The following is a 27,959-nucleotide window of genomic DNA, read 5'->3' on the forward strand; positions in this document are numbered from 1 at the left end:
ATCCTGTTGCTTAGTGCGATAAGTTGGGAGCAGCCACTGAAAAGGCCCCGTCTCGCATCGTCCCCAATGAGCCCAGGAGAGCCTCGGAAACCCAGAGAATGGCCTCCCTAGACGATTGTAAGAGTCTGGGAGGCTCATACGGGGAGATGTGGTCCTTCAGACAGCCTCGAGCCAAACGGGGTGGCGCTTTAGAGCTTCTAGCCAGGACTTTGGAACAATCCAGTGGCCGGCAAAGTTTTTATAGCAAGGGGTGTTCCATGTAAGAGGCCTCGGTCAGCAATCCAGCTACAGCATTTTGGATGGCCGGATGTTCTGAACCCTCGTCAAGCTGTGATCCAGGCAGGATGTAGGGAAAAGCCTCTGTCCCCATAGCTAGGTCCGACATACTAAGGGACGGGTGCCGTTGGCATGGGCCCATGAAATTTTCATTATATGAAAAGGCGATCTGTGGTTGAGTGGCTTTGTCAGCACCAGGGTGGAAACGGGAGCATCCCGGAGTGCATTTCAGCCTCTCTGGCAGAGGTTAAGCATCAGTCACAACCTGTGGCACATAAAACATTCTTTGCTATCCTTTTTTGGCTCAAATGGAAGTTTCTTGGTTCTGCAAGGCACTTTTCTTAAGGAGCAACACAAACATGAGGATGTTGGCCAGATGTGGCATTGAAATTCAATCGTGACAACATGAATTCAAGCCCAAATCGAAAGGTTCAAACAAACCAAGACAAAAGCTACATATTCCCAAAGTCTCTGTCATCTAAAACTGTGGGGAACCAAATTACAAGTCGTTTCTCTTTCCTTGGTTTTCTCTGGTGCAAGATCCCAGACTTCCAGAAGGGAATTTCAGATTAAAAAAAAATCTTCAAGGCCTTAAAATAAAATACCAAAAGGGAGGCAGAAATACAGATGAGATTTGTGCTTCCTTGAACAAGCTGTTGATCTTGATCTCAAACAGAATGATGGAAGGGACCCCTGAGGGTCATCTAGTCTGAGTGAGAGACTGAAAGAACTGGCCATATTTAGCCTTGAGAGAAGAAGGTGGGCTTTTCAAATCCTTGAAAGATAGTCATCTCGAGGAGGGGCAGGATCTGTTCTCAATCATGCCAGAGTGCAGGACATGCAACAATGGACTCAAGTTAAAGAAAGCCAGATTTAGGCTGAACAACAGGAAAAACCTCTTCACCGTTAGAGCAGTATGATGATGGAATTGATGACCTCGAGAGGTGGTGAGCCCTCCAACCCTGGAGGCCTTCAAGAGAAACTTAGACCACCACCTGGCAGACATCCTTTGATCTGTATTCCTGCCGTGAGCAGGGGGTCAGACTGGATGGCCTTAGAAGCCCCTTCCATCATTCTAGGATTCTGTAAAACACATGTGAAACTCTAGAAAAGGGTGCCGGGATTGAGAGGCTGAACTTTGCACAACTTCCAGACTGAAGGTGGAAGCAAGAGTGCCCCTGCTTATGGGAGGCAAATATTTATTTGAAAGAGAGAGGGTACCCCAGCCCTCCTGATTTTCTTGGGTGGCAACTCCCACCATTCCACACCATTGGTTCTGCTGGCCAGGGATGATGGGATTTGTAGTCGAACACCCCCTGATAGCTCCTAATGGGTAGGGAATTTTTAAATCATTGATTTGGAGGTCATCTACAGGTTGGCATAGCGTCAGGCGCATCCTGTTTTCGTCAGGGGTGGCCTCCTCTCTTCAGCTGCCACTGGGGGGGAATACATCTAAGCTGCAAACTTTTAAAAAGGAACGTGGGTCCCAGTGGGTATGGCGCTCTTCACATGCTCTTGCAAACTCCTCTCCCGTTTCTTAGCGCCTGGCGATTTCTGGTGCCTCCTGTTGCTCTGCGAGAGACTCGTTTCAGGGCGAATAACATCAGCCCGCGAGCTCCACGCCAGATTCCTCCTGTTGGAAAAACATTTGTGAGAAATTCCTTGTGCCAGATTCATTATTTTTTTTAAAGTCTGTTTTGCAAGAGTTTGTGGGTGGGTGTCTTAAATGAAAAGAAGAAAAACTTCTTTGTGAGCACTTTCCTCTTTTGTATCTGGCTCTGGAGTTCAAAACCCGATCTTCAGATCCACCCCCTTCACGGCTCCGTCAAAGGCTGGCGTCCTTAATATCCTTCGAGGCTTGCAAGCCAAAACTGATATCATGATATTTTGGTGGAAGGGAGCTCTTTTATTTATTTATTCCCCCCCCCCCCAGTCTGCTGGAGGAGTCCAGAAACAAAAGAACCTTTGTGTGAAAGGACATTTTTGCACAACTCTGGACCAAAGTTTTCCTTCTCCTCTTTTCCCAGTTTTGTCGTTCGGAGGCTAACAACGATCCTGCAAGGTTGATCTGCTCCAGATGTAGCCCTTCCTAGCTGCGTCCTGCTTTTCCACGGGCACAGCGCTGAGCTAATCTCACCTCCAAATCTCTGCCAGAAACCACAGGGAAAGGCAGTCCTATTTGCCCATGGATGGCTCTCCAGGAGCTGCAGCTCCAAGATAGACTGCTTTGGAAGCTGTAGGTTCCACTTAGGCATGGTGCGGAGTTTGGGAAAAAGCTACTTTTAGGGAGACTACAAATTCCAGAATTATGTTGCTGGGGATTCTGGGACTTGTGATCCAGCCTCTTCCAGCACTCGGTTGGATGGACTAATTTCCCCTTCCTACCACTGTCCGTCATGAACAAGGAGCCATACAATCATCTCTGCCTTCTGTTTTAATGTAAATGTCATTTTCCCGTAGATATTCATTGAAGTAGAGAGAGAGAGAGAGAGTGAGTGTGTCAGATGTTAACCAGGCCTTTCTCTGCTTCTCTTTAGGTCCGGGCAGAAGAAAGAAGTTGCCGGGCCTCTGTGGCCACCCGGGATCCTTGGCGGCCCTTAAATACGCCGTGGTTGGCCTCTATTTGCTCGTTTTCCTGATCCTTGTGGGTGTTTTCATACTAGCAGGTAAGAGTTGCTGGCAAGGTGACGGTGCGGGCCTCTGGGTTCTCGCAAGGGGAGTGCGGTGAGGACGAGGCTTTCAGGTTTCTCAAGAGCAACCTTGTGCAGAGGACGACAGAGAAAGGAAAAGCGTCCAGCAAAAAGCAGGCCTATTCCTCTCTCTTTGAGAGTATCGTTATTTCACATTCACAGTTGAAATTGTTATGCCTCTGTGGCAAGATTTTTTTTTTTTTTGCATTTTCACTAATGATTTGCCTTTCGGGTGTCTGAAGAACAATCAATTATGTTTTTATTGGTTTAATTGACAGCCAGGAGTAAGGACCACTGTGCTCAACAGAGTTTACTCCCTGATACCATATTTTTTCAGTGTATAAGACTATACTTTTGTCTAAAATCTTTAGAATAAAAATTGAGGGTCATCTTATACACGGAAGTAAGCTGAGGAGAAAAACAAAAACAAGTGGAAGGGAAAGGAGGGGTCAAAGTGATCCTCCAGGGATTTGATCCTTTTCCCCCTACACTTGCTAAGTCCCACTTAGATTTCTGACTTTTGGGTTAGAAAAGTGGGGGGGGGCATCTTATACACAAAAAATATGGTAACTTAGGACAGGATGGTGTATTTCCCCTTTCTCTCTCTCTCTCTCTCTTTCTCCTCCTCCTCTCTCCTTTTCTGTGCATGGTTATAAAAGGAGGGACCAAATAAGCTCCCTAAATTTGGTGCACCAGCTGCCACCACTCCACATGGTGTCTCTTATTCTAATTTATGTTGCTGCAGTAGCTTATGCTCCGCTGTATAAAAAGGTCAAAAAGGAAACCTGAACAGATGGTCAGATGTGCACGAGAGGGAGGACTCATCGCTCAGAATCACAGCACAAATCTTTTTCTTGCAGAAGTTCTCTGGTTCTCAGACAGACTTCTTTTCAAAGGATGAGGCAGGTTAGAAGGTCTTGGAAAGGCAAAGAGCTTGGAATTAATGTATTCACGAAGGCTTTCACGGCCAGGATCTAATGGTTGTTGTGGGTTTTTCGGGCTCTTTGGACATGTTTTGAAGGTTCGCCATATGGAATTTTAGGAAGAACAACCTTCAGAACATGGTCAAAGAGCCCAGAAAACCCACAACAACCATTAGCTTGGAATTAACTAATTAATCTATTATTTCATTCATTCAAACTATTTTTACCCTGCCTTCCTCCTTCTGAGGAACATAGTTACATGCATCCAGTTACTTTTTGGATAATGAGGAATTCATGAGTAGCTACAAAGTTACAGAAAAACAATGTTAGAAGTCATCGCCAAGTTACTTTTCAAATAGCAACAACTTCTCTTATTGCAAAAAAAAATTCTTTTTAGGCATTTTTAGAACCATGTTGCTAAGGGTTTTGAAAAGGTTTTATGCCAGATTTTTTAAAATCAAATTTAAAAGCAAGGGAAGTATTGAGAACAGTGTTTTCACTAAAAGGATGATGTATCAATCAATCCAACGAACAAACAAGCAAACTTTGAGTCTCTTTGTACGAGGTGTAATATCAGAAATGCTCACTAGAGGGAACCAGAGAGTATTTCCCTGTGTTTTTTGTGTTACTGCCAGCAACAGCAACACAGTATTTTAATAATGCAATAAATTACTTGTGCAGTCGAAGCAACAATAATTATAATGGCAGCGTTGCTGCCAAGACGTAACCGAAACAAAAATTATGGTGGCCCCTTCCGTCTTCCAGCTGTTAAGATACTGCTGTTCTGCTTTGTTTTTCATTTCTGTAATTTTATACAGGTTGAAACAGACTTGAGCCTATCTGCTTCAGCCTGTATAAATGAGAACTACCTGTATTGGGGGGGTGGGGGGAGAGAGAAGCCATGAGTGCTACACTGAGGTCCTACATTCAGGTCGCAACGCCCCACGCTACGCAGAAACCACTGAAATCCGAGTGTGCGGATCCCAAAGGTCGCCTCAAGGACGTCTCTCCAACACCAATAGAAACGGGCTTAAAAACAACAAGACGTCAACCCTAGAAAAAGTCAACAGAGAGACAGCAATGTAAGGGCAGGAGACAGAGAGCCGCGGAGAGGGGCTGTCGGGGAGATGGAAAAGAATGTTGTTGGAGTCAAGATGCTCGATGCGAAAGTCCATTTCATGCATCACAAAGCTCATTATGAAGCCGAGCACAGCTCGGTCGGGCCGCCAGCACGTCTGCCGGGCTCACCTTCTGTTTTAGAAGAACCAAAGGCCGGCCGACCTATGCGTGGTTTGGAAAAAGCCCAGTGGCTGCAATGCGCACCGTTGGTGGCGGTGGTATCAAACATATTTTAGTCAGCGGAAAAGATGTGTTCGCCCTTTGGGGGTGGGAAGCATGGAGACGAGTGGAAACGGCGTATGGATTTCGCTTTGGGGTTTGCTAGGAAACCACAAAGAAACAAAGGATGGGCCGTCGATGCAGGTGGATTGGGAGGAAAGGAGCCAAGCAGGTTTGAGAGATCCTTGTTCAGTTGGAAAAGATTAGGGCATAGGAAGGGTTCGGCTTGATGGTTTTGCAGCCCCAGCTTCGCGAGCGCTCATGCTTCCTGGCTCTGAAATTCTGGTTTTGTTTTCCCCAACTATTTGTGGCGGGTTGTGCTTCGTCCCAACGGCCCCCTCCCAGCCAAAACCAACCACGTTGGCTCTTCTCTCCCCCCCCCCCGAGCCTGCGATGGCTGGGGCAGCCAGGAGGGGATAAAGCCATCACGCAAATCCTCCGTGAGTAATCGTTGGACCGGAGGAGACGTATCGAGGCTGGGCTTTTGGTCCGAGGAGCCGAGGGAGGTTTTAGTGGGTGGCCGCGAACCATCGGAAACCGCCTCTGGGCTCAATTGAGGGGTCTGTGGGTTGGGCGGCCTTCAGAATCCCAGAAAGGGCCAAGGACCGCTCAGCACCGAGAAACATAGGAAGCGGCTTTATAACCGGTCCATAAAATCAAGCTGCAGGGACCCCGGGATAATACAGGCAGGGGGTTCTCCACCCTTAGCAGGACAGGGTGGGTTTGGGGAGCCTTGATGCCTCACACGGAGTGAGGATGATGGCTTCCTAACCCAAAGGTGGAACTTGGCCTTGATTGGGAACCATTTGCCAGATTGTATACCAAGGGTGTTGCTTACTCAGTACTGCCCTGTAGTGCTTAAAGAACTCTTTGGGTAGTTTACAAGTTAATTAGGCAGGTTACACATTCCCCCGCCCTGCCCCACACCGCAATCTGGATACTTGTTTTCCTGATCTTGGAAGGAGAGAAGGCTGAGCCAACCTTGAGCCAGCTGGACTGAGCCTGTGGGGGTCAAACTCGGGTCGTGAGCAGAGTCTTGACCGCAGCGCTGCAGTTTAAGCCCTGCACTACAAGGCTCTTCTACCATCCATGCCTGACGCAGAGTTCTGCAGAAGTCAAAAGTTCATTTGGTTTGCTGCTTTTTAGTGATCCAGCTAACCTATTGCCCAACCCTGGATGGATTTACAGAGAAGTTGATGACCAAAAATTTTACAAAATAGACTTCTTTTTTCACTTTGGCCCAGAAATGGAAAATCTTGAACATTGCTTGCTGAGATGTGTCGCTGAGTCAGGGTTCCTAGGAAAGTCTAGTGTGCATGTGTGTGCACACGCATGCACACACACACACACACACACACACACACACACACACACACACACACACACACACACACACACACACACACACACACACACAAGCATGGCCACCCACAAAAATAGGCAATGGGAGTCACAGAATGGCATTACGAGAACCGACGTCACTCTACACTGTGCCCTTCAACGTGTTCTTCACTGTCCCAAAATATGTGAAGATGGTGGGCCTGTCCACACTGGTCTGTCCACACTGGCCAAGGCTACACAGGCTTGGCTGAGGTTGTGAGGAGAAGCAATGAGCCATTTGGCATGTTCTCTCTATCCAAACGGCAAAAGATCCCTTGTAGCCCAATCAGCTGACATTTAGGCGCTTCCCCTGATCCTCTGCGGAGGATCAGGGGAAGTGAAATTATTATTGTTTTTTACACAGCTCTTCTCTCTTCTCTCTCTCTCTCTCTCTCTCTCTCTCTCTCTCTCTCTCCAGTGCTGTTCCATTTTCTCCCTTCTTCCCTCCCTGCTTCCTTTTCCTCAGTCTTCCCCCACTTTTTCTCTTCCAGTTAACTGAGCATGACAAAAGGATTGCATGCCCTACAGCTCGGCCAGAAAGGTGCGCAAAAGCTCTTAAGGGGGAAGGATGGACCATTCCTCCCCCAACCCAAACTGTGTCCTCAGTGACCCATATATCATATCTAATGGCTGTGAGGATGGGCCCTCTGAACCCTTTTGGGTATCCCCAGGGCAACAACAGCACTCTCTTGGCTGATTTTTCCACTCCGGGAGCACCACTGGGTTGCTTCTAAGAAGAACGAAGAAGAACCTGGGCTATGATGTTGCTCATCCCTGGGCAAAAGTTATCAAATAAATCCTTGAATTGTCCTGCGGTGCTTCTGACGTGAACTCAGAAAGACAGATTAGAGTCAGGACGGCTGAAATGGGTGAGGGTGAAGGACTGAGCAAATATCTCCGGCAGAATGTCCAGCAAACCTCGAGACCTCTGGTCAAGTCTTGTTGACATGGAGGAATCTGCAGAGCGGAGGAAATGATTTTAATATCTGGGAAATGAGATTTTCCTGTCTGGAAAGACTGTCCTTGGGAATGAATAATGGTTTTCATAGAATAGTGGAATCACAGAATAACGGAGTTGGAAAGGACTGATAAATACGCCCAGTGAGTCCAACCCCTTGCTCAGTGCAGGAATCCCAATCCAGGCAGATTTGACTGATGGTTTTTCCTTGAATGTCACCAGCGTTGGAACGTTCACCACCTCCCGAGGTCATGGATTCCATCATCATACTACTCTAACAATTAAGACGTTTTTCCTGATTTTCAGCTGAAATCTGTCTTCCTCTAGCTTGAGCCCATTGTTGCCTATCCTGCACTCTGGGGTGATGGAGAACAGATCCTGCCCCTCCTCTGGATGACAGCCTTTCAAGTCTTTAAGAAGTGCCCTCCTATCTCCCCACGCCTTCCCCCCCTCTCAAACATGCCCAGTTCTTTCCATCTTTCCTCCTAGAACTTGGTTTCCAGTCCTTTAACCATCCTTGCTTTGATTTTTTTTTTTGTATCCGGTAATAGCAATTCTTATATCGAGGAGATACCGTCGGAATAGATTCTGCAGGACAGCAGCATTTACTCGGCGAGGGAAGAGAAACAGAGAAAGTTTCTTGCCAAAGGCGGCGGCGGCTGCTTCTTCTTCTTCTTCTTCTTCTTCTTCTTCTTCTTCTTCTTCTTCTTCTTCTTCTTCTTCTTCTAAATGCACACACATGCACAACCCAACAGCATCTGCTCATAATCAGAATCAAGAAAGCCTTTACGGTGCTGAGAGGGGTGGCTGGAACATCAAGTGTTTATTAATTTCTTCCCCCCCAAAGAGAATTGGATGATGGTCGTCCTTGGAAGAACGTGGATGAAATTATATACAAAAACATCCGCCCACCCACCTCTGTTGAAGCAAAAGCAAAAGGCACACAACAACCCTCTCGGCTCGGGGTGGAGAGAGGACTCCATTGCAACATGCTTGGAATGAAAGAGGGCTCTCAGTTCCTGGAGGAGGAGAGACATGGGGATGATGAATCATCCCTTAAATAGTTATGCTGCTGACCTTATTTTGGCTGGCTTTTTTGAATCGGCAGGATTAAAACTGGAGCGGTCCTTAACCCTTCTCTGGCCTCGGAGTGTGATGGACCACCAGTCCTGTCAACGGTAGCAGTTGTGGTCTAACACACCTAGGAAGGGTCTCCCGTTGGAAGGGGAGGCTGCTGTAGGACGCGGGATCCATCTCGTTGGCGAGATGAGGGGCCGTGGCAAATGTCCATGTGTTTGTTTTTTTCGGGCTACAGTTCTGAAAAAGTGGTTCATCCCTGGTGATGATGGCCAGGGCTTTTGGGAATGGTAAGCCAATGGATTAAAATAAAATGGTGGCAACTCGCCGTCCCTGCCTGCTCTTGTCCTGCACTCTCGACCTCTGACTCCAGGTTGACCGGAGTGGCCTCTTGCTGCTCCAGAGGCGAGACCTTCGACCTCCAAGGAGCCAGTGTTGACTCCAGGGCCACCCCCAGGAGGGGGCAACTGGGATTTTTGCCCCCCCCAGAGCACCCACTTTTAGAGGGGGAATGAAATTTCCAGAGGAATCTATGGGTGAAGGTTAGGAAAATAAACAGACTGTTGGATAGATCAGGGGTTGAGGTCTGGCTGTGGAGACAGAGGTTGGGAGTTTGATTCCCCCATGGTGCCTTCTCAACAGGGGCTGGACGTGATGATCCAGAAGGTCCCTTCCAGCTCTGCTGTTCTAAGATGATGACGATGACCATCATCATCATTCAAAAGTACAAGGCACAGTCAATCAAAATTATAAAAACATAGACTGATATTATATAACAGATACAAGTTTTAACCAAAAACCTAAGGATCTGTTAGATATCGGCGCAGTAGGTGTGCTGTTCCTAATATTGCCGTTTTTGTAGCTCTGGTGGTGTGATTTCTGAGATCTGCAACTGCTTATAACACTGCGAAATTTCTTGATATTGTTCCCAAAGCCCCGATGGTGACGGGGACCACAGAAATGTGTTCCATCCACAAGCAGGATGTTTCGCCGGCTAGGTCTCTGTACTCGGTTAGTTTTTCCAATTCTTTATTTTCAACTCTGGCATCCCTCGGAATTGCAATGTCAATGATCCACACCTTTCTTTGTTTTATTACTACTCTGCCTGGTGTGTTACTGTGTTTCCCTGAAAATAAGACAGGGTCTTCTATTAATTTTTGCTCCAAAAAACGCATTAGGGCTTATTTTCAGTGGATGTTTTATTTTTTGTTCATGTACAACCATCTACATTTCTTCAATTACAGTCCTGTCCTCTTCTTCTGGTTGCTGCACAAGGATGGAGGGCAGGTTTTCACTTAACTGGGGCTTATTTTTTGGATAGGGCTTCTATGACGAGCATCCTGAAAAATCCTACTAGGGCTAATTTACAGGTTGGGTCATTTTCAGGGAAACAGGGTCTGTTCAATGTGCCTATCCATTTGGGCCTGGAAATCCCACAAGATCTTGACTTTGTCCTTTTCTGACACCTTCTCTTCTTGATGTTCCCATGGAGGCGATGACAGCGACCAACGATGATGAACAGCTCCTGGTTCAGAGCAAAACCCTGCTACCCTCTTCCCTTCCTTTCTTTTGAGAATATCCACTTTCTCTCTCTCTTCTTTGGAGAGGACACCACGTCCACCTCATTCTTCTGCTGGTGGGGGTCGTTTGGCCCTTATTGGCTGTTAGCTGCCGTCAAGTTGCCCTCGACTTAGGGCAACTCCCTGAAGGAGGAATCTCTGAAATGCCCTCTCCACGGCTGCCCTTGCTCAGCTCTTGCAAACCCACTACAGGTTCCCTTCTCAAAAAAAGAGGAAGACCGTCCAGCGTCAAAGAGTGCTGGGGGAGAACTGTCCTTCCTCTGTGTTGACATGGCCGGGTTCTGAGCTGGGGGCTCCCAATGAATGGCGATTCTCTCCCCTTTGGGGCCATTACTTTTGCCTGGAGCTCCCGGCCCGAGGAGAAGCAGGATGGAACTCGAAGGAAAGAAGGAATACGCAAACGAAGAGCCCTCGTCTTGCCTCCACTGAGAGTGGCTGGGTTTGTTTACCGCTGAAGACGTCTCAACTTGACTCCAATAAATTCCTTATGATTCTCATCCCAGTGGGGCAGCTGTTGAAAGAATGACAAATCTCTCTCTTTCGGCAGTTCCAAAGCCCCACGCCATGCAAGGGTGGGAGCCCTGGAAATCCACGTTGATGGGAAGCAGGCTAGCTTTTAATGCTCTCTCTCTCTCTCTCTTTGCAAAGCCCTCGAGAGGTATCTATCCTCATCCATTGTGATAGAGGGGGCAGGTTGGCAGTTCTTCCCCGATCCCCCCCAAAAAACATGCGAAAGGTTGCCATGTCAGAATAGACAGCATGCCATTATTATTATTAACAAAGCAAAATATAAATTACCTAGGCCTTTAAGCCAATGTTCAGGAAAGCGGAGGTGCATCCCAGGGTTTTTCCGGAGCGATTCAGGGACAGAAGGAACTTATTAGGACCCTGCGGTTTGACCCTTTGAATGCATGCAGGCATGCTAGCGAATATCTCCCAGCTGGACAGAAGCCTCGCTTCGCCGGCCAGCCAAAGGGGGAGTTTACAAGAAGCCCTCAAATGAAGCAGAACAAGCAACCTGCCCCAATAAACAGCCTGGAGATACGTGGTTGCGACCCAGAACAATAAGCAAAGATCAAGGTGGGCTGTTAACGTCTTTTGCATGGAAACAGCAGCCAAACTCTGCATGGGAAGTTCCCCATTCGAGAACAGCCGCCTGAGGCCAAAGAACGAAGTGTGGTCCCTCTACACGGGCAGTCCAGTCTTCGGTCTTGTCCAAGGCTGACATCTTTGACTTCTGAAATCCAACGAGATAGCGGTCAAAGCAATGGGGCAGTAACACAGACCTGTCCAGTTGTCCTACAATGGCATTTTGCTTCCATTCTTCCCATTGGCCCCTTCATCACACACAAAAGCAATCCTTTGAAGATTGTTCTCCTGAACTGACTGCGTCGGGCATGTTTTCAGAACACCTGCGGCCTCACATTGGGAATGGCGTCTGTTTCTCGGGGCAAGTGGTTTTCCTAGCCTCCGTATCTTGCATTTAGCGTGCATCGCTTTGTGACTGGTCCCTAGAAGGCAAACAGAGACTTAATTTGCCAGTGTGGTTGATCCAATACATAGTGCTAAGAAGATGACATAGTGGGAATAAAAACAGCCATCCTCATGAATATCTGGGTTGATTATCAATCCTCTTAAGTGATCAGGGGCAGATCCCATGTGCTTTTCTGTACCTGTCACTATCACAAATGTTCACTGCTCATTAAAACCTATGTCCCAACTATATATTCTCTGACCATTTCCCCCCGTCTTAAATGTGATCTTCCAGTCTAGTGAACTGGTTGAGAGGTTGGGGTAGGAGACCTGGGTTTAAGTCCCTACTCTGCCACCTGATTAACTAGCCAGAACCCGGTTCGAATTCTACTCCAGAGTAAGTGAAATCAGGCCAGACCATGGCAGCAGACAGCAGCTGATTAGCAAAGCCCCAGCAGTGATCTGGAAGCTCTCTCTCAGCCTGATTCTCCTCGTAGGATCACTGTGAGGATGACCGGTGTGTTATCTTGAGCTTATTAGAGGAAAGTTGGGGTACACAGTGAACAGTTTTTTTAAAAAAATATCTTCATCTTTGCCAGGAATTGTCTATTCAAAAACCCATTCCTTCCGTCCTGGGACAAGAGTTTATAAGAACGTCAAGCAAAAGTCTATCCTACATTCAATATTGTTCCAAATCGCCTCAGAAGTTGTAGTGACCCTTTTGAACGAGCCATCTCCAATCTGTCCTGTCCTCACCTGCTCTTCTGAGTTCTTGTAGACTCAAACCTGTGGCTTCCTTTAGGGACCCAGTCCATCTTGTATTTTCATCTTCCTCTTTTCCTGCTGCCTTCCACTTTTCCTAGCAGGAGCGTCTTTTCCAGGGATTCCTCTTGCCTTCTCAAGAGGTGGCCCCAAAGGAGGACAGTCTCAAGTTTCAACATTTCTGCCTCCAGAGAGAGTCCGGGCTTGATTGGATGCAGGACCCACTTGTTGATCTTCCTGGCCGTCCGGAGCCATCCCCAAAGCTCTCCTCCAGCAACACATTTCAAACGAATCAGTTTCCCCCCCCCCCGGTCCCCCTTCTTAACGGTCCAGCCTTCACACCCATATGTGGTGGTGATACAAGAGCGTGGATGATTTTGGTCTCCAGAGACACATCCTGATCTTTTCTAGTTCATTCTTTGCCGCCCTGCCTAGATTATGTTAACGTTTTTGCTGCCGGCTTATCCCATTTGCACGGTCCACCCATGAAGAAAATCGGTCCGAATCCGAGATCTGGGGACCCTTCCGTGGCCCGGTAGCTCCCCTTTCCCGGGACAATAACAAAGAATCGCTCTCGTCATTGCGGAGTGGAGAGTAAAATCAAACCCACGCGCTCTCTGCCTTTCCTGCTCCTTTCATGCTTGTTTCCATTGGACCGTCTCAATATATTTTGGAGGAACCACAAAGACACGGGGGGGGGGGGGAGATGCATTTCCATTTCCCTCTGTGATTGGGAAGCCTTTAATCTCCTTAAATGAAATGCTAAGTGAAACCGAACAGAGAGGAAAAGAAGCAGGATTGTCTTGTTATCGGCAAAAAATGTATCAGACGTACCTTTCCTCTGAAAGAACCACGGGCCAGGACCACTGGAGAGCAAAAGACATGTTCTGATGGTCTGGTTCTCTCCCACACGGGGGATCATAGGCTTTTTTGTCAGAAACAAAGCATCTGGGAGATGGAAAACATTCGGAAAGGCTTTAGAACACAAAATAATGCTCCAAGTTGGAATTCATCACAGACTTTGGGGTGGTATGGGGGGTGCTGAGTTTGTAGCTCGGGGGCAAAGTCTAAATCTTATCAAACTTACTTGCTCTTTTTCTTTTTTCACTACTGCTATCATGGATGTGACAGATTTTACTTTCTTGGGCACCCTGATCACTGCAGAAGGTGACAGCAGCCACGAAATTAAAAGACACCTGCTTCTTGGGAGGAAAGCGATGACAAACCTAGACAGCATCTTAAAAAGCAGAGACCTCACCTTGCCGACAAAGGTCCGCCTAGTCAAAGCTATGGTTTTTCCCGTAGTGATGTACAGAAGTGAGAGGTGGACCATAAAGAAAGCTGACTGCCAAAGAATTAATGCTTTTGAATTGTGGTGCTGGAGGAGGCTCTTGAGAGTCCCCTGGACTGCAAGGAGATGAAACCCCTATCCATTTTGAAGGAAACCTCTGAGTACTGCATACCTGGAAAATCCAAGAAAGGGCTGTCGTAAATCAGAAACGATTGGAGAGCATGCAGTTATTATTATTCTTGATCAAACCATGGTAAGCTATTCATATAAACAGTAACTGAAAATGCCTAATGATTCAGAACCGGGAACTTAAAGAGTTATATTAAAGAGGCTGTTGTTGATCCTACAGACGCCGAGTCATTCACTGCAGGAGCATCAGCTGAGATTTTTGACCAAGATATTCAGTGAGATGATGAGGCACCAAACAGGTTCTCTCAGGACTGAATTCGGTATAAGAGATTATGGGTTTCTAGCAATGCCTCGTCTCTCTAGAGGCAGAAATGATGCAACTGAGGCTGTTGCACTTTCGGCACCTTTAAAAAAAAATCACGAGAAAGCAAGATTCACTGGAAAAAGAAAAGACAGTAATGCTAGGAAAAGTTGAAGGCCGCAGGAAGGGAGGAAGCCCAAATATGAGATGGATCAAACTTGTAAAGGAAGCCACAGTCTTGAGTTTGCAAAAGCTGAGCAGAGCTGTTGAGGACACGACATCCTGGAGACTGTTCACATCAGAGGCTCTTTGGCAGCAAACAACAAAAACAACGAGAACAGCAGCAGCAATGCTTTGACCCCTAAATCCATAAAATATGAACTGTTGCAAATGGCAGAACTTTTTGAAACTTCTTCAGGCACTGTCCAAAGTTTAGGAATTTTCCACACAGCACGCATGAATGTTAAACGCCGGATGTCACTCCTTGGACAGTCTTGGACCCGCTGGCCAATGTTCTACCTTTTGAAGAGAGGTTTGGGGAGATCTGCTGTGTCGAACAGGGGCTTTATTTGAGATGCAATAGAGAAGAGAAGACTCCCTGGAAAAGACCCTGATGTTGGGAAAGTGTGAAGGCAGGAGGAGAAGGGGACGACCGAGGACGAGATGGCTGGACAGGGTCACCGAAGCGACCAACATGAATTTTAAACAACTCTGGGAGGCAGTGGAAGACAGGAGGGCCTGGTGTGCTCTGGTCCAAGGGGTCACGAAGAGTCGGACATGACTAAACGACTAAATGACGAACGACGATGACAGCAGAACCCATTACTTCAGGAGGCGGTTGAGCACTCCAGCAGTGGAGGCGATCAAGAGAAGATTGGACAATTGTTTAGAATTTAGTTTATAATAAGCACTATTATTTGTCTATTCGCGAAGGCTTTCATGGCCAAGATCTAATGGTTGTTCTGGGTTTTTCGGGCTCTTTGGCTGTGTTCTGAAAGTTGTTCTTCCTAACGTTCGCCAGTCTCTGTGGCCGGCATCTTCAGAGGACAGCACAGAGTGAAGATGCCCATGGCCACAGAGACGGGCGAAACCTTAGGAAGAACAACCTTCAGAACAGAGCCAAAGAGCCGGAAATAACCACAACAACCACTATTATTTGTATTTTTTTGTATTTTTTTGTTGTTGTATATGCTTTTTGTTGTGTTTTTGTATTTAATTTAAAAAAAGAAAGAAAGATTGGACAAGTGTCTGTCCACTCGGCTTTGATCTGGGTTCCTGCCTTGAGCAGGGGGTTGGACTCAATGGCCTTGGATGCCCCTTCCGTGTCAATTATTCTCGATCATCTCAGAGGGCAGGACACATAATAATGGGCTCAAGCTACAGGAGGCGTGGTTTTGTCTGAATATGAAGAAAAACCTCTTAACTGTTAGAGGAGTACAACAATCAAACCCATGACCTCAGGAGGTGGTGAGGGCTCCACCGTTGGAGGCTTTCAAGAGAAAATGAGACCATCATGTATCAAATCTGCTTTGATTTGGATTCCTGCACAGAGTAAGGACTTGATGACCTTCCAGGCCCCTTCCAACTCCATGATTCTATAATTTCTTTGTTGTTGTTGCTGTTTAGTCGTTAAGTCATGTCCAACTCTTCATGACACCATGGACCAGAGCACACCAGGCCCTCCTGTCTTCCACTGCCTCCCGGAGTTGGGTCAAATTCATGTTGGTCGCTTCAGTGACCCTGTCCAGCCATCTCGTCCTCTGTCGTCCCCTTCTCCTCTTGCCTTCACACTTTCCCAACATCAGGGTCTTTTCCAGGGAGTCTTCTCTTCTCATGAGATGGCCAGAGGATTGGAGTCTCAGCTTCAGGATCTGTCCCTCCAGTGAGCACTCAGGGTTGATTTCCTTCTTTGGTGCAGGTGATTCTAATTCTGAGCTGAAAAGCAGCGTTATTGGGAGCGTCACCCGGGTAAGGTTGCCAGACGCGAACTTTGCACTGACGAAATAAATCCCCAGAGAGAACAGCAAAGAAGGCTGATCTCATGGATGCTTCTCAAGAGTCTGGAATGAGAGACCTGAAATTCCAGACTCTTGAGTGGTTGAACTTGAGTGGATCTTTGTTTCTGATGAAAGTTGGTGTAGCACAGCAGGTAGATTTTGGGGAAAGGGTTCAGCGAACCTGGGTTCAAATTCCTTGGCTAAAGAAACTCCCTGGGGTGGTTGATGGTGGCAATGCTAAAAACATTCCTTAAATGTTTCACCTACATTGCAAAATCTATGAGGGTCACTATAAACGGCCTGGTGGCACAGTTATACACACTGGCTTGTATGTTCTCTATCTTCTAACATTTTGGAAATCTTTTTTAAAATCAAGATGTTTTGGAATATTTTTGAAATTCAAGATGTTTTACAGTAAGCCTAGTTTCAAACGAAACCACTTTGATATTGCTCTGGAATTTATACCTTGGCAAGGTATGGGTGGGTGGGTTTAAAATATTTAATTGTCCCACTTAGAGCTGGCAAAATACAGATGCCATAGTCCCCTCAGATAAAGACATAAAATTTGTCACATTAGAATTAGCTAGCCAGCCTCCACAAGGTTCGCGATGTAGATGAGTTATAATTTTTTTTTTAAATAATTTTTCTAGCCCCTCTTAAGGGGTCAGTCAAGAAACTGTCTGCATCCAAAGCCACTGCCATGAATTTGACAGCAGGTGGTTTCTCAACTGGCCCTTTAAGGAAAGGCAAATAAAATATATATTTAAATATATTATATATATTTAAAAAGTATAACTGATGTAGTGCATCCACGATAGTCTACATACAGTCAAAAAACAAAGTTTCTCACTGTTCTTGCCCTTGGATGAGCCTGAGCAGATTAATTTGCCAATATGCTAAAGTGGCTCGTTTATTAAGCCGCTTCACTATATGGGCAAATTGAAAAAAGAAGGATTGTTTTGGATTCGTTCTGGTGATCACATGCACCGGAACCGATCCAAACCAGAGCGATCCTACTTGCACCAAAAAAGCAGAAGCCTCGTGACAGAAAGGTACCAATAAAGATGCTTGGTGGAGACACAGGAGAGGGCCTTCTCTGTGGCTGCTCCTAGAGACTGTGGAAATCCCTTCCACTGGAGGCCAAGATGAAAGCTGTCAAACCTACAGTTCAATGCATTCCAATGGGGGGGGGGGAAATTCACTAAAAATTAACAAAAACTCAGAACAAAGCCAAATTATGTTTGCAAAGGTTTTACAGGGTGCACTAACGATTCCAAGCATTTTAAACAGTTTTTGAACATTTTAAGACACACTTAAAATAGCGAAAACGGACATCGCTAAGCGAAGCAAGGTCTCGAACATCGCTATGTGAAATTTCCCCATAGGAAACATCGCTAAACGGAGTGCAAGATCGCTCCAAAAACCTCATCACTAAGCGAATACATTGTTAAATGAGGCAATCGCTAAGCGAGGCACCACTGTATTTGTACATTTACCATTTTTAGCTTTTAAATATTGTCTCTTGAACGATGTAAGCTGCCTTTGGTTCTTTGAAGTAGAAAGATAGGGTGATTTTTAAAAAAGTAAAATAAAATGCTTTGGGGGCAGACTTGTGCCCTCTAGCAAACATGTTGTCAATTGCCATGCTTAAGAGTGCAACCCTGGCTGGCTCCTTCCAAGCCCTCCAAACAGGGGGTTAAATGGCCTGTGTAGTCAGCCTCTAACATGGCTAATTCTGTGGAAATGGCTTCATTTTTTTAAAAAAGGAGCATAATTAGCTGTGTCTGACCCTTGCCGGCTCAGGACCCCAGCCCATCAGTGATATAGAACAGATATATAGGTTTTGATCCCTGTCTTCAACCCCATGTATGCTCAGAACACCTGAAACAGTCTTCAAAATATATATATTTCTCTATTTCTTTGTTTTACGAGAAGGGCTCCAGCTGTTCGTCACGCCAAGAGGGAGTGGAGCCGTTGTTGTAGACAAAATAAAGCAAAGACGGCTGAGATTATTACGGGAAGGAAAAAATGCCAAATATCACAAGACTCCCAAGAAAGGCAGCTTAAAGGGAGGCGCTGGTTTCTCGCCGCCCGGCTTATATCCCGTTGTTTGGATGCAGCCTGGCTGGCTTGAGGGCACTTATTATTTCTGCTGATGGTTTCATAAATTCTCCCGTCAGGGGAGCAGCTGTTTGCGAAAGGAGTTTGGCTGCAACCCTGGCCCATCAATGCGTATAAGCGGAACGGGGTTTGATGACTTTTGAGCCCGTTAGGTCCCCGCAGTGGATCAAGCTACCCAAAAGAATGTCGATTAATTCTCCAACACTTCATAAACAGCCATCTATCTGGCAGGCTAATGTTTTCATCGCTTTCTTTTTAAGGAAAGCGATTCCCAAGTGAAATCTACAGGTGAGCAATACTGTTTATTAAAGAGGTGGGCGATCTCTAGGGCTGTGCCATTAATTTTTTCCCCTTAAACTCCGAATCCCAGGATTCTCCATTCTGCCAGGTGCCACACCTATTGTTGTTTAGTCGTTTAGTCGTGTCCGACTCTTCGTGTCCCCATGGACAAGAGAGCACGGCAGGCCCTCCTGTCTTCCACTGCCTCCCGGAGTTGTGTCAGGTTCATGTTGGTTGCTTCGCAGACACTGTCCAGCCATCTCATCCTCGGTCGTCCCCTTCTCCTCTTGCCATCACACCTTCCCAACATCAATGTATTTTCCAAGGAGTCTTCTCTTCTCATGAGATGGCCAAAGGATTGGAGCCTCAGCTTCAGGATCTGTCCTTCCAGTGAGCACTCGAGGTTGATTTCCTTTAGAATGGGCCAGTTTGTTCTCCTTGCAGTCCAGGGGATTCTCAAGAGCCTCCTCCAGCACCACAGTTCAAAGGCATCAATTCTTCGGCGGTCTGCTTTCTTTATGGTCCAGCTCTCACTTCCATACATCACTATTGGAAAAACCATAGCTTTGACTATTCGGACTTTTGTCGGCAATGTGATGTCTCTGCTTTTTAGGATGCTGTCTAGGATTGTCATCACTTTCCTCCCAAGAAGCAGGCGTCTTTTAATTTCTATAGGCCACACCTATAGAGACCTAAATTGTGCTCACCTGGAGAATGGCCTTGCTGGGATGTCTCATGGCCTAGACTAGGTTGAGCTTCGGTCTAACTTCCGGTTGAAAAAAGGAAGCCATCCTGGTGCAACTTCCTTTTTTTTTTAGCAGGAGGTGAGTTCAACCCATTCTAGTTCATGAAACCTTCCAGCCTAGCCTTGCTTCAGGGGAACACAATTTAGGGGTCTGTAGCAAAGGGAAACCTCATAAAACAAATTGGAGAATTCTGGGATGGGGAGTCCAAGACAAAACAAGAAAACAAATGAATGGAATCACGTTCCTGGTGATATCAAAGAGGATGAGGGAGGGATATTTTGTCAGATTTCCAGCTGCCCAAAGGATGAGCCCCCAAAGAGGATGAAGAGGAGGGAGATGTGGCTGTAGAGGCCAAATTGCATATATATTTATTTTAAAAAAACTTTTTATTTATTTTTTGTTTTAAAAAACGGTCAGGAGCAAAAAGGTATTAAGCCTGCAGAGATTCCTATATTGAGATTCTGTTAACTGAAAAATAGATTTAAAAAATAGGTTTTTTTAGAACTGGAAAGGCCCTTCGCACTGTCTAGCAAAATAAATTTTTTTAAAAGAAAAGTTGATGTGTGGAGGTGGTCCCAGGGGTCATGGGGATGCTCAAAACAAAATTGAGTCCAGCGCCCCCTAGAGGAGAGGAGGAGACTTTCTCAGTTAATGGTTTTAACAATTTATTTTTAAAAAAACAAAATGTGGGTGGTGAGTTGGCAGGCTGGGGGAACCCCGGGGTTGGTTCAGGCCCCAATCAATTCATTGCCCCACATGGCCTGAAACACGATTTTTATCAGGACTGAAAACAATTCTGTTAAGTTCTTTCAACAGAATGGGTGGTGGACGAGCCCTTTTTAGACGGCCCATTTAGCAAATTTGCTACTCCAGGCAGCGTGCAGAAAGTAGAGGAGAAGCCATACGAATCATAAAAATGCATTCTGAAAGAGAAAGAATTGAGCAAATAATAATAATAATAATAATAATAGTTGTTGTTGTTGTTGTTGTTGTTGTTGTTATTATTATTATTATTATTATTATTATTATTATTATTATTATTATTATTATTATTATTATTATTATTATTATTATTACAAACATGAACACCTCTCGAGATGTTCATGTTCGTAAGCGCACGGTCTCTGAGGACCGGGTTAGATGGGTGGTCAAGCTTGGCAAGAGGTGTCCAGACAGATCGCGAAGTCCCCAAACGCTCGGGGCTTTATTTTTCGGACCCAGTGGCTTCAACCTGGCACAAAAGCGGACCAGTAACCCCGGCAGGCTAGCCCAGATCAGAGTGATAGGGTCATATTTCTTCACCGTGGCTGCATTTTGGATCTCTCGAAGCTTTCGCGTCCCCCCTCAAGGGAAGCCCCACGCAGACTGCATTGCAGTAGTCAGTTTAAAAAAAAACCCACACAGTATTTAAAACTTTAAACGCAAACTTACTTAGCTTATCGTAAGAAGGTATTCAAGCCAAGACCCCCAGCAGTTCGTCCTGGCAGAGCAGGGAATCTGAAACTGGGTTTCCTGAGTCCTAGGCTGACATTTCACCCACCCAGGCTCTCCTCTTGGCCTCCGTTGTCCATGAAAACAACAGAAACATCTTCTCGAAATTGGCGCTCCCACTCCTATTCAAGTTATACGACGGTTGCAGCTCGTCTTGAGGTGTGCAAAAGTGCTGCAGCGCTGGAATGGTGCCCCCAAAATGTAATGGCCAGAGTCCTATTGGTATTGGTGCGAAGGATGCATAACTGGCCACAGCTCATTGTTTTGGAGTTTTACAACCTTTGCATGCTGTCTGCAGTTTGTTTGGTTGGGAGGGACCTTTCTGAGGTGGGGTGACGGTCAATCTATCCAGCACCGACCAATCCTTCGCCCCTGCCTCTGAATTCAAAGACAGCCCAGTCTCTCCAACTCAGTGCATTTCCCCTCTGTTGTTGAAAGCAGTCACGTTCGTCGTCTTGCTGTTTGATCTGATCACAACTCAGTAAAGAAAGTGGGCTTTTTTTTTGTTCTTTCTACTGCGAATGTCTCAGATTGAATGACTGAGACTGTAAGTTCCAGTTGACTAATTCACAAGGAGTGGGAGACCTCTTGATCACACGCAGGGTCAAGCCATCCTGTTGCGGAAGAAGATACGTCTCAGCACCTTGCTATTTAACTGCAATTAGTTGCTGAAAGTTATGCATACCTTAAATGAACACCAGGAGGATTTGGGTCAGCATTTCCAATCTGCAGTTTTCTCACTTGATTGCTATGTTGTTTTTATTTAATATTCTTATTTTGGTATCTTAATGGGTGGGAGAACATTTCACCAAAAAATGAACTTTGTACGCCTTGATGAAGCTCTTTATAGCGGTGATTCCTGCCCTCGACTTGGATGTACGGGGGATGAAATGTTGAGGGGTTGGTCCAAAACATACCGAAGAATAGAAATCTATTTATTTGCTCATTTCTAATATGTGTTTGGGTTTTTTTTTTAGCCCACCGAGTCTCTCAAAGTCATGAACAGTAAACAGATTAAATGTATTAAGGTCAGATTTTTAAAATTGCTTTTTTTTAAAAAAAACCCACAGCTGATTAAAAACACACTTGAAAAGTACGCCTAAAACATTCTTGAAAAGCCAGTTTTTTTAAAAGCAATGCCAAAGAGGAAAGGTCTTTGAGAACAAGGGGTGGCCTGTCAAAAAAGCTCAATACACGCGGTGCTTTTCAGCGATAAAGAACGTGACGAAAATGCTCTCCAGCCTCAGCCCTGTGGAGCGGGCTCGTGATGGAGAAGTTGGCCAACCGAGATGTTGGATGGATGTGGCTGTCGTCGTCCTTGGGGGCACGGTCGCTCCGGCTGAAGGCGAGCGTGTTAAAGAGCGTCCTTCCCTGAGCCGAGGGGGATCTGGAGCGTTCCTGGCACTCGGGCGGGCTGGCATCCCTGGACCATGGATGCCTCGTTCTTGGAAAAAGAGGTCCAGGTTGGTCTGCCAGTCCCGCGATCCAAGGAACCAGCCAGGAAGGAGGGCAGCCAGGCCCTGTGATCTCATCTGTTTTTGCTGGGGAGGGAAAAAAAACGAGAGCAAAAAGCAGTTTTGCCAACAAGACAAGGCAGCAGAGTGGAGGAAGAGTGTTTGGACCGGAGAGCAAATCAGGCCGGCTGGGGCTGGTTTGTTTTTATGCCCAACCTAAGGAATTGATCGGCGAAGGGGTGTCATTAAGCTGTTCCTTGAGACTTAGAGGAGGCACCTCTGGATCACGAAGGAGTGATGCCTGTGGTTAGTTAATGTGTTCCTGCTTCTTACTTATGCCTCTTTACATAATGATTTCCCAGCCTGTGTGCTGCAACGCAGTCTTTGCTCTTTAGATTCTTAGGGGGTCGTAAGGTGCCACCAAGGTGCCACCCTGACTTATGGTGACCCCCATGAACGAACGGTCACCAAAAGGTCTTTTCCACAGCCCTGCGCAGCTCTTGCAAACTCCAGCCTGAGGCTTCCTTGAGGGAGTCCGTCCGTCTCGTCTTGATTCTTCCTCTTTTCCTGCTGCCTTCAGCATGATTCCCCCCCCCCCCCCAGAAAATTCCTCCTTTCATTGATGTCCCCAAAGTAGGGCAGTCTCTGCTTCAAAAATCTGAAGAGGGCTTTGAAATTGAAGGTCATGTGATAGATGAGGCCACGATCCATTTATGCCCTGGGAAAAATAGACAGATAAGATTTGTTTTAGTGATTTATTTTGATTGCATAAAGAGATCAGAACGTAAGCTGGCATATCCTGTGGAGGAATAATAATACCTGGATGCTCATGCAAACCTAAGAAAGAGCGCAGGTTTTCATGTTTATGGACTTTGGCCTTCCACCACGGAGTGCAAGCAAAAGCATTTGAGAAGCCGGGCCCGTCCCGAAGCTTTACAAAATAATCCCGGTTGCCAAGTGGACTGTGCATTTGGAAAAAACAGCACAGATAAAGGGAAGAAGTGATTCCACCAGCTGCCTTGGTAAGAAGAGAGGTTTCTTTGAAAATAAACACATTAATAGGACAGAATGTCCGAAACCCTCAAGACCAAGGGGAGAATTTCCCGGGGTTGTTGAGCTGTCTCCAGAAAATTCCCTCCATCTTCCTCCCAGATGGCTTTCACCTCTTTTTTTGCTGGGTTTGCTCAGACATGTTTCATCTCTCTCTCTCTCTCTCTCTCTCTCTTACTGTGTGTGTGTGTGAATGTGGGATTTTTCACAAACCTCACGGTCTCCTCCGTCTGCCCTTGGGCTTCACATTCTATAAGCTAAAGGTCTTTAATCGGATTTTCAGTGCTGACCCAATGTCTGGGGTGGGTTTTGTCTCCCTAGAGGAAAGCTGAAGCCGGGCTTTGCTTTGACACTCTGGTTTACCCTGAGGCTCCGAAGGCTGCATTTACAGTGGTGCCTCGCTAGACGATGATAATCCGTTCCACTGAAATCGCTGTTTAGCGAAATCAGTGTCTAGTGAAAAGCATTTCCCCATTGGAATGCATTGAAACCTGTTTAATGTGTTCCAATGGGGAAGAATCGTCATTGTCTACTGAAGATCGGCCATAGGAAAGCCGCTTTGCGAACTGCCGATCAGCTCTTTAAATCCCTGTCTTGTGAAGCTTAGGTCCCGAAAACACCTGTTTTGTGAGCGCGGAGGGAGCTGTCAAAATCGTCGTCTAGCGAAAATTGGTTTGCAAAGCAGGGACCAAACATTGTCCAGTGAAATTCCCCCATAGGAATCACTGTTTTGCGAATCGCTATAGCAATCGCAAAAAGTCAATGTCTAGCGAAAAAACTGCCATGCGGGGTAACTGTCTAGCGGGGCACCACTGTATACCTGTTTTCCGGTCAGCCAAAACCACAGGCCTGGATGTCTTTTGTCCGTGCGGGAGAGCCCTTTTCTGACAGCTTTCGCTAGTAGTTCTGCCCTTTTCTTTTAGCTCCTTCAATCGGTGATTCAGTTTCCAGGTTTCACAGTCATGGCAGAAAGCTCTAGGACAGGGATCTCTTCAGGATGGGGAGGCAAAGCTGAGGGCGAGTAGCCGTGGAGGAAGACAAAAGTCTGTTTCCCAAGTATGAGGTGGTTTTGGAACCTCAGTTCCCATCTCTCATGATGTATCTCAGCTGGCATCAGGCTGCAAAGGAAGAATCTTGCAGGAACTGAAAATTCCTCGTTTGGGTGTCTTGCCTTGTCACCCCGCTTGGTCTTTGGCTGTAGACCGGTATTCCTTTGAAAGAGGCGCGTGGCTTGAGAGAAGCGTTCTTTGCTGTTCCCTTGGTAGGCACTGATTCCCAGTGTCATAGCTCTTTGTTGAGCAGGCCTATTTTTGGGTTCCCATCTGCCCAGGGAAGAGTTGTTGTTGTTGTTTAGTCGTTCAGTCGTGTCCGACTCTTTGTGACCCCATGGACCAGAGCACGCCAGACCCTCCTGTCTTCCACTGCTTCCCGGAGTTGGGTCAAATTCATGTTGGTCGCTCTGATGACCCTGTCCAACCATCTCATCCTCTGTCGTCCCCTTCTCCTCTTGCCGTCACATTTTCCCAACATCAGGGTCTTTTCCAAGGAGTCTTCTCTTCTCATGAGATGGCCAAAGGATTGGAGCCTCAGCTTCAGGATCTGTCCTTCCAGTTATGATCTAGCTTGTACTTATTTGTCTTTCTTATAGCCGACGGTATGCACAAAGGATTATTTTTCTGATCAGTTGTCTTCATTGTCTAGTGTTCACATGTGTACATAAACCATCCGGAATACCACAGCATGGATGATCTTGGCCTCAGGTTCCCAGGTGCACATCTTTACTCCAAGGATCCAAGGTTGACAAACCAATCCAAGCCTGGTTCAGTCCTCTGTTAGCATCTACTAGCCTTCCCCGTCCCATAACCCAGCTTGTTTAACACAAAAGCCCCAAGGCTGGCAACCTGTGCTGGTGTGTACGTGTGTGTGTGTGTGTGTGGGTGTCCCCTGTAAGTTATGTGCCCCTTCCTCTAATTTGAACCAAATGTTCTCAATTAATATTGCCGGCTTTTTCTATAAACAAGAAGTTGCATCATGAAAGGCTTTGGGCCAGGTGAATTTTAAAATTTTGCAATAATTGCAATATCGTTATTATTATTATTCCTTTGGGCTTGGCTTCCATCCAGACTCATTCCGGACTTGCTTTGGGGAATGGGGAGGAATTTTAAACATCCTTGGAAAGGTTGTTAAAGGGGAGAAATTGAGTCGCGAACCCTTTACATTCCCCCCCCCCCGGTCTTATTCTGCATAGTCCAGAGATTTTAATTTCGTGTGACGGTGAGGACAGAGTTTGAAAGGTGAAGCTGAAGTTGTGCTTACCCCCATGTGCCTTCTTCAGTTCTGAGCCCTGATCCTGCTGTCAGCAAAGAGCTTGCATACCCCACCCAGGCCCTTGGCTGTGTTCAGGGCTTCCTCCCTCGGCCTCGTTTCTCAGAATCCGCCTGTGGATGTCACACTTTGCTCGGGGCCAGCTGTTAAACACACAGCTGGGGTTGCCTAGGAACCACACAAGTTTCCCCCTTTTGCTCCCAGTTTGTTTTTAAATCCAAAAATCCCAAGAAGGTCTTCTAAGTCTTGATGGATGGATGGCTGCCCTTCCTTCCACCCTGTCCAGAGGTAGCGTTACCTTTGGTCCGTTTCGTCATGGATAACGAAAATGGCCGCACCAACCCAACCCAAAAGCACAGTGACCCCTTAAAGCAGTGTTTATCTGCGGAGCATCGTTGCCAAGAAATAGGGTAAAAATCCGGCCAAACGGGTGTTGGGTGTGAATCAGTGGGGATCATATCTCGCTGGCCTGGTTCGCTTGCCTTGCCTCCCTGTCGTTTTCATTCAAGGTCTTAGTTTTAGTACACAGAGCCCTTCATGGTTTGGGCCCGTGTTACACGCCAGAGTGTCTCTCCCTCAGAACATCGGCCTCTACCGTCCGCTCCTCTCAGCCCTTCCTGGGTTTCCAAAGAAGGCTGTCGCTAGTGATTGCACCTCCTCGGTGGTGGACCCATCCTTATGGAATGGGCTCCCAGAGACATCCACCCGCTGTCCTTTAAAAGGATGCTAATGACTGCTTGCTGGAAGGACAGATCCTGAAGCTCCAATCCTTTGGCCATCTCATGAGAAGAGAAGACTCCCTGGAAAAGACATTGATGTTGGGAAAGTGTGAAGGCAAGAGGAGAAGGGGACGACAGAGGACGAGATGGTTGGACAGGGTCATCGAAGTGACCAACATGAATTTGGCCCAGCTCCGGGAGGCAGTGGAAGACAGGAGGGCCTGGCGTGCTCTCTTGTCCATGGGGTCACAAAGAGTCGGACACGACTAAACGACTAAACAACAACAACAAACGACTGTTCTGTTTCAAAACGTTCCCAAAGACATTCTCCCTTAAGTTAATTTGTTTTTTGCCACTATCATAGGCATAAGGCGTTCCCAAGGATATGGAAACTGATTTTAACAGTCAGAGAAAAAAAATCATTGCCTTAAAGACTAACAGATTTATTTCAGTATGAATCTTGCAGATTATGTAGTTCCGTGACCTGTGATCCACTTGGAACAAAAATAAGCCCTCTAGTTGTTAAAATACCACATTACTTTCCTTTTTTCTTTTTCTGATACTTCTGCTGTGGGCATGCCACTCTTTGCATCAGCTCCTGGTCTGCTAGCCTTTCCTCCTCTTAAAGGGGGGGGGGCGACGAGGAGAGACCTTCGGTCAAATATGGCACATCACCGGCCACGTGGATGGGAACGATGGAAGTTGTAGTCCAACAGAAGTAACTCTCCCAGACTTTGGAAACAGGATGCTAGACAGGGACAAGGATCTGGTTTGTCTAGAGAGGTTTTTTTTTTTAAATTATTTTTACGAGCTTTACTAAACAGTTGCATAATGGCTTGAATTAATTGCACAACCCAAGGGAGCATGACATAATTAACCCAAAACATCATTTTGTGACAATGAGAAGACGCAAACGACAAGTTCGTGGCAACATTTACGAGGAATGATGGCCAGCGCTGTCTCCACAAAGAAATACAGATTGGTGCAAATGTTCATTTAAACACTCACTTCAAATGGAGTTTCGGATATTTTTCCTGCATCCGTAACACTTAGGTCTAAACCCCCTGCTGTTCAAAAAGCAGATGTTAAGATGCATTTTAATCTGTGTGTTTGGGTTGTGTTTTGAAAACTTCTTCTGAAGTTTGAGGAGATGCTGTTCCGTTCTACAAGTGAGACTGGCAATAGCACATGAGGTCATCTTTGTTCCTGTTTTTTTTTGGGTGGGGGGAAGGACCAGCAAATCTCAGCCTCTCAAATTGCTTTAAGCAAATAGGGTGGGGGGGGGGTCAATCTCCAGTTTCCGTTCTTCGTGGGGACCACTGGCCTTGCTGAAATGCGGATGCTTTTGCACTGCTCCAAAAAACAAAACAAAACAACACTTTTTCCCCTGTGCTACCCCCCTCACACACAAAAAAACCCATGCATGCACACACAACCCAGCCCGTGGTATATGAAAAGCAGCATTTCCTAACTTTACAGCTGAGGCCTGCCCCAGATTCCCAGGCCATCTGCAGTAAACTGAAATTGACTGATTTTCCCACAAGATCACGGGGAAGGTGCCTCTAACTCTGATTCATCCAGAGTGACTTTTGCCGCAAG

General features: G+C 46.4%; 1 protein-coding gene across 2 annotated transcripts in view; it reads left to right on the forward strand.

The window, feature by feature from the left end:
• SCARA5 (scavenger receptor class A member 5) overlaps positions 1-27,959 on the forward strand; it is a 90,369-nt gene that overhangs the window by 17,071 nt on the left and 45,339 nt on the right. For both annotated transcript variants that reach the window (XM_072986216.2, XM_020812756.3), the window contains exon 3: positions 2,814-2,942. In XM_072986216.2, the coding sequence (XP_072842317.2) occupies positions 2,814-2,942 (129 nt within the window). The remainder of the gene's footprint in view (positions 1-2,813; positions 2,943-27,959) is intronic.

Source organism: Pogona vitticeps, chromosome 1 (genome assembly GCF_051106095.1).
Source record: "Pogona vitticeps strain Pit_001003342236 chromosome 1, PviZW2.1, whole genome shotgun sequence".
Lineage (NCBI taxonomy): Eukaryota > Metazoa > Chordata > Lepidosauria > Squamata > Agamidae > Pogona > Pogona vitticeps.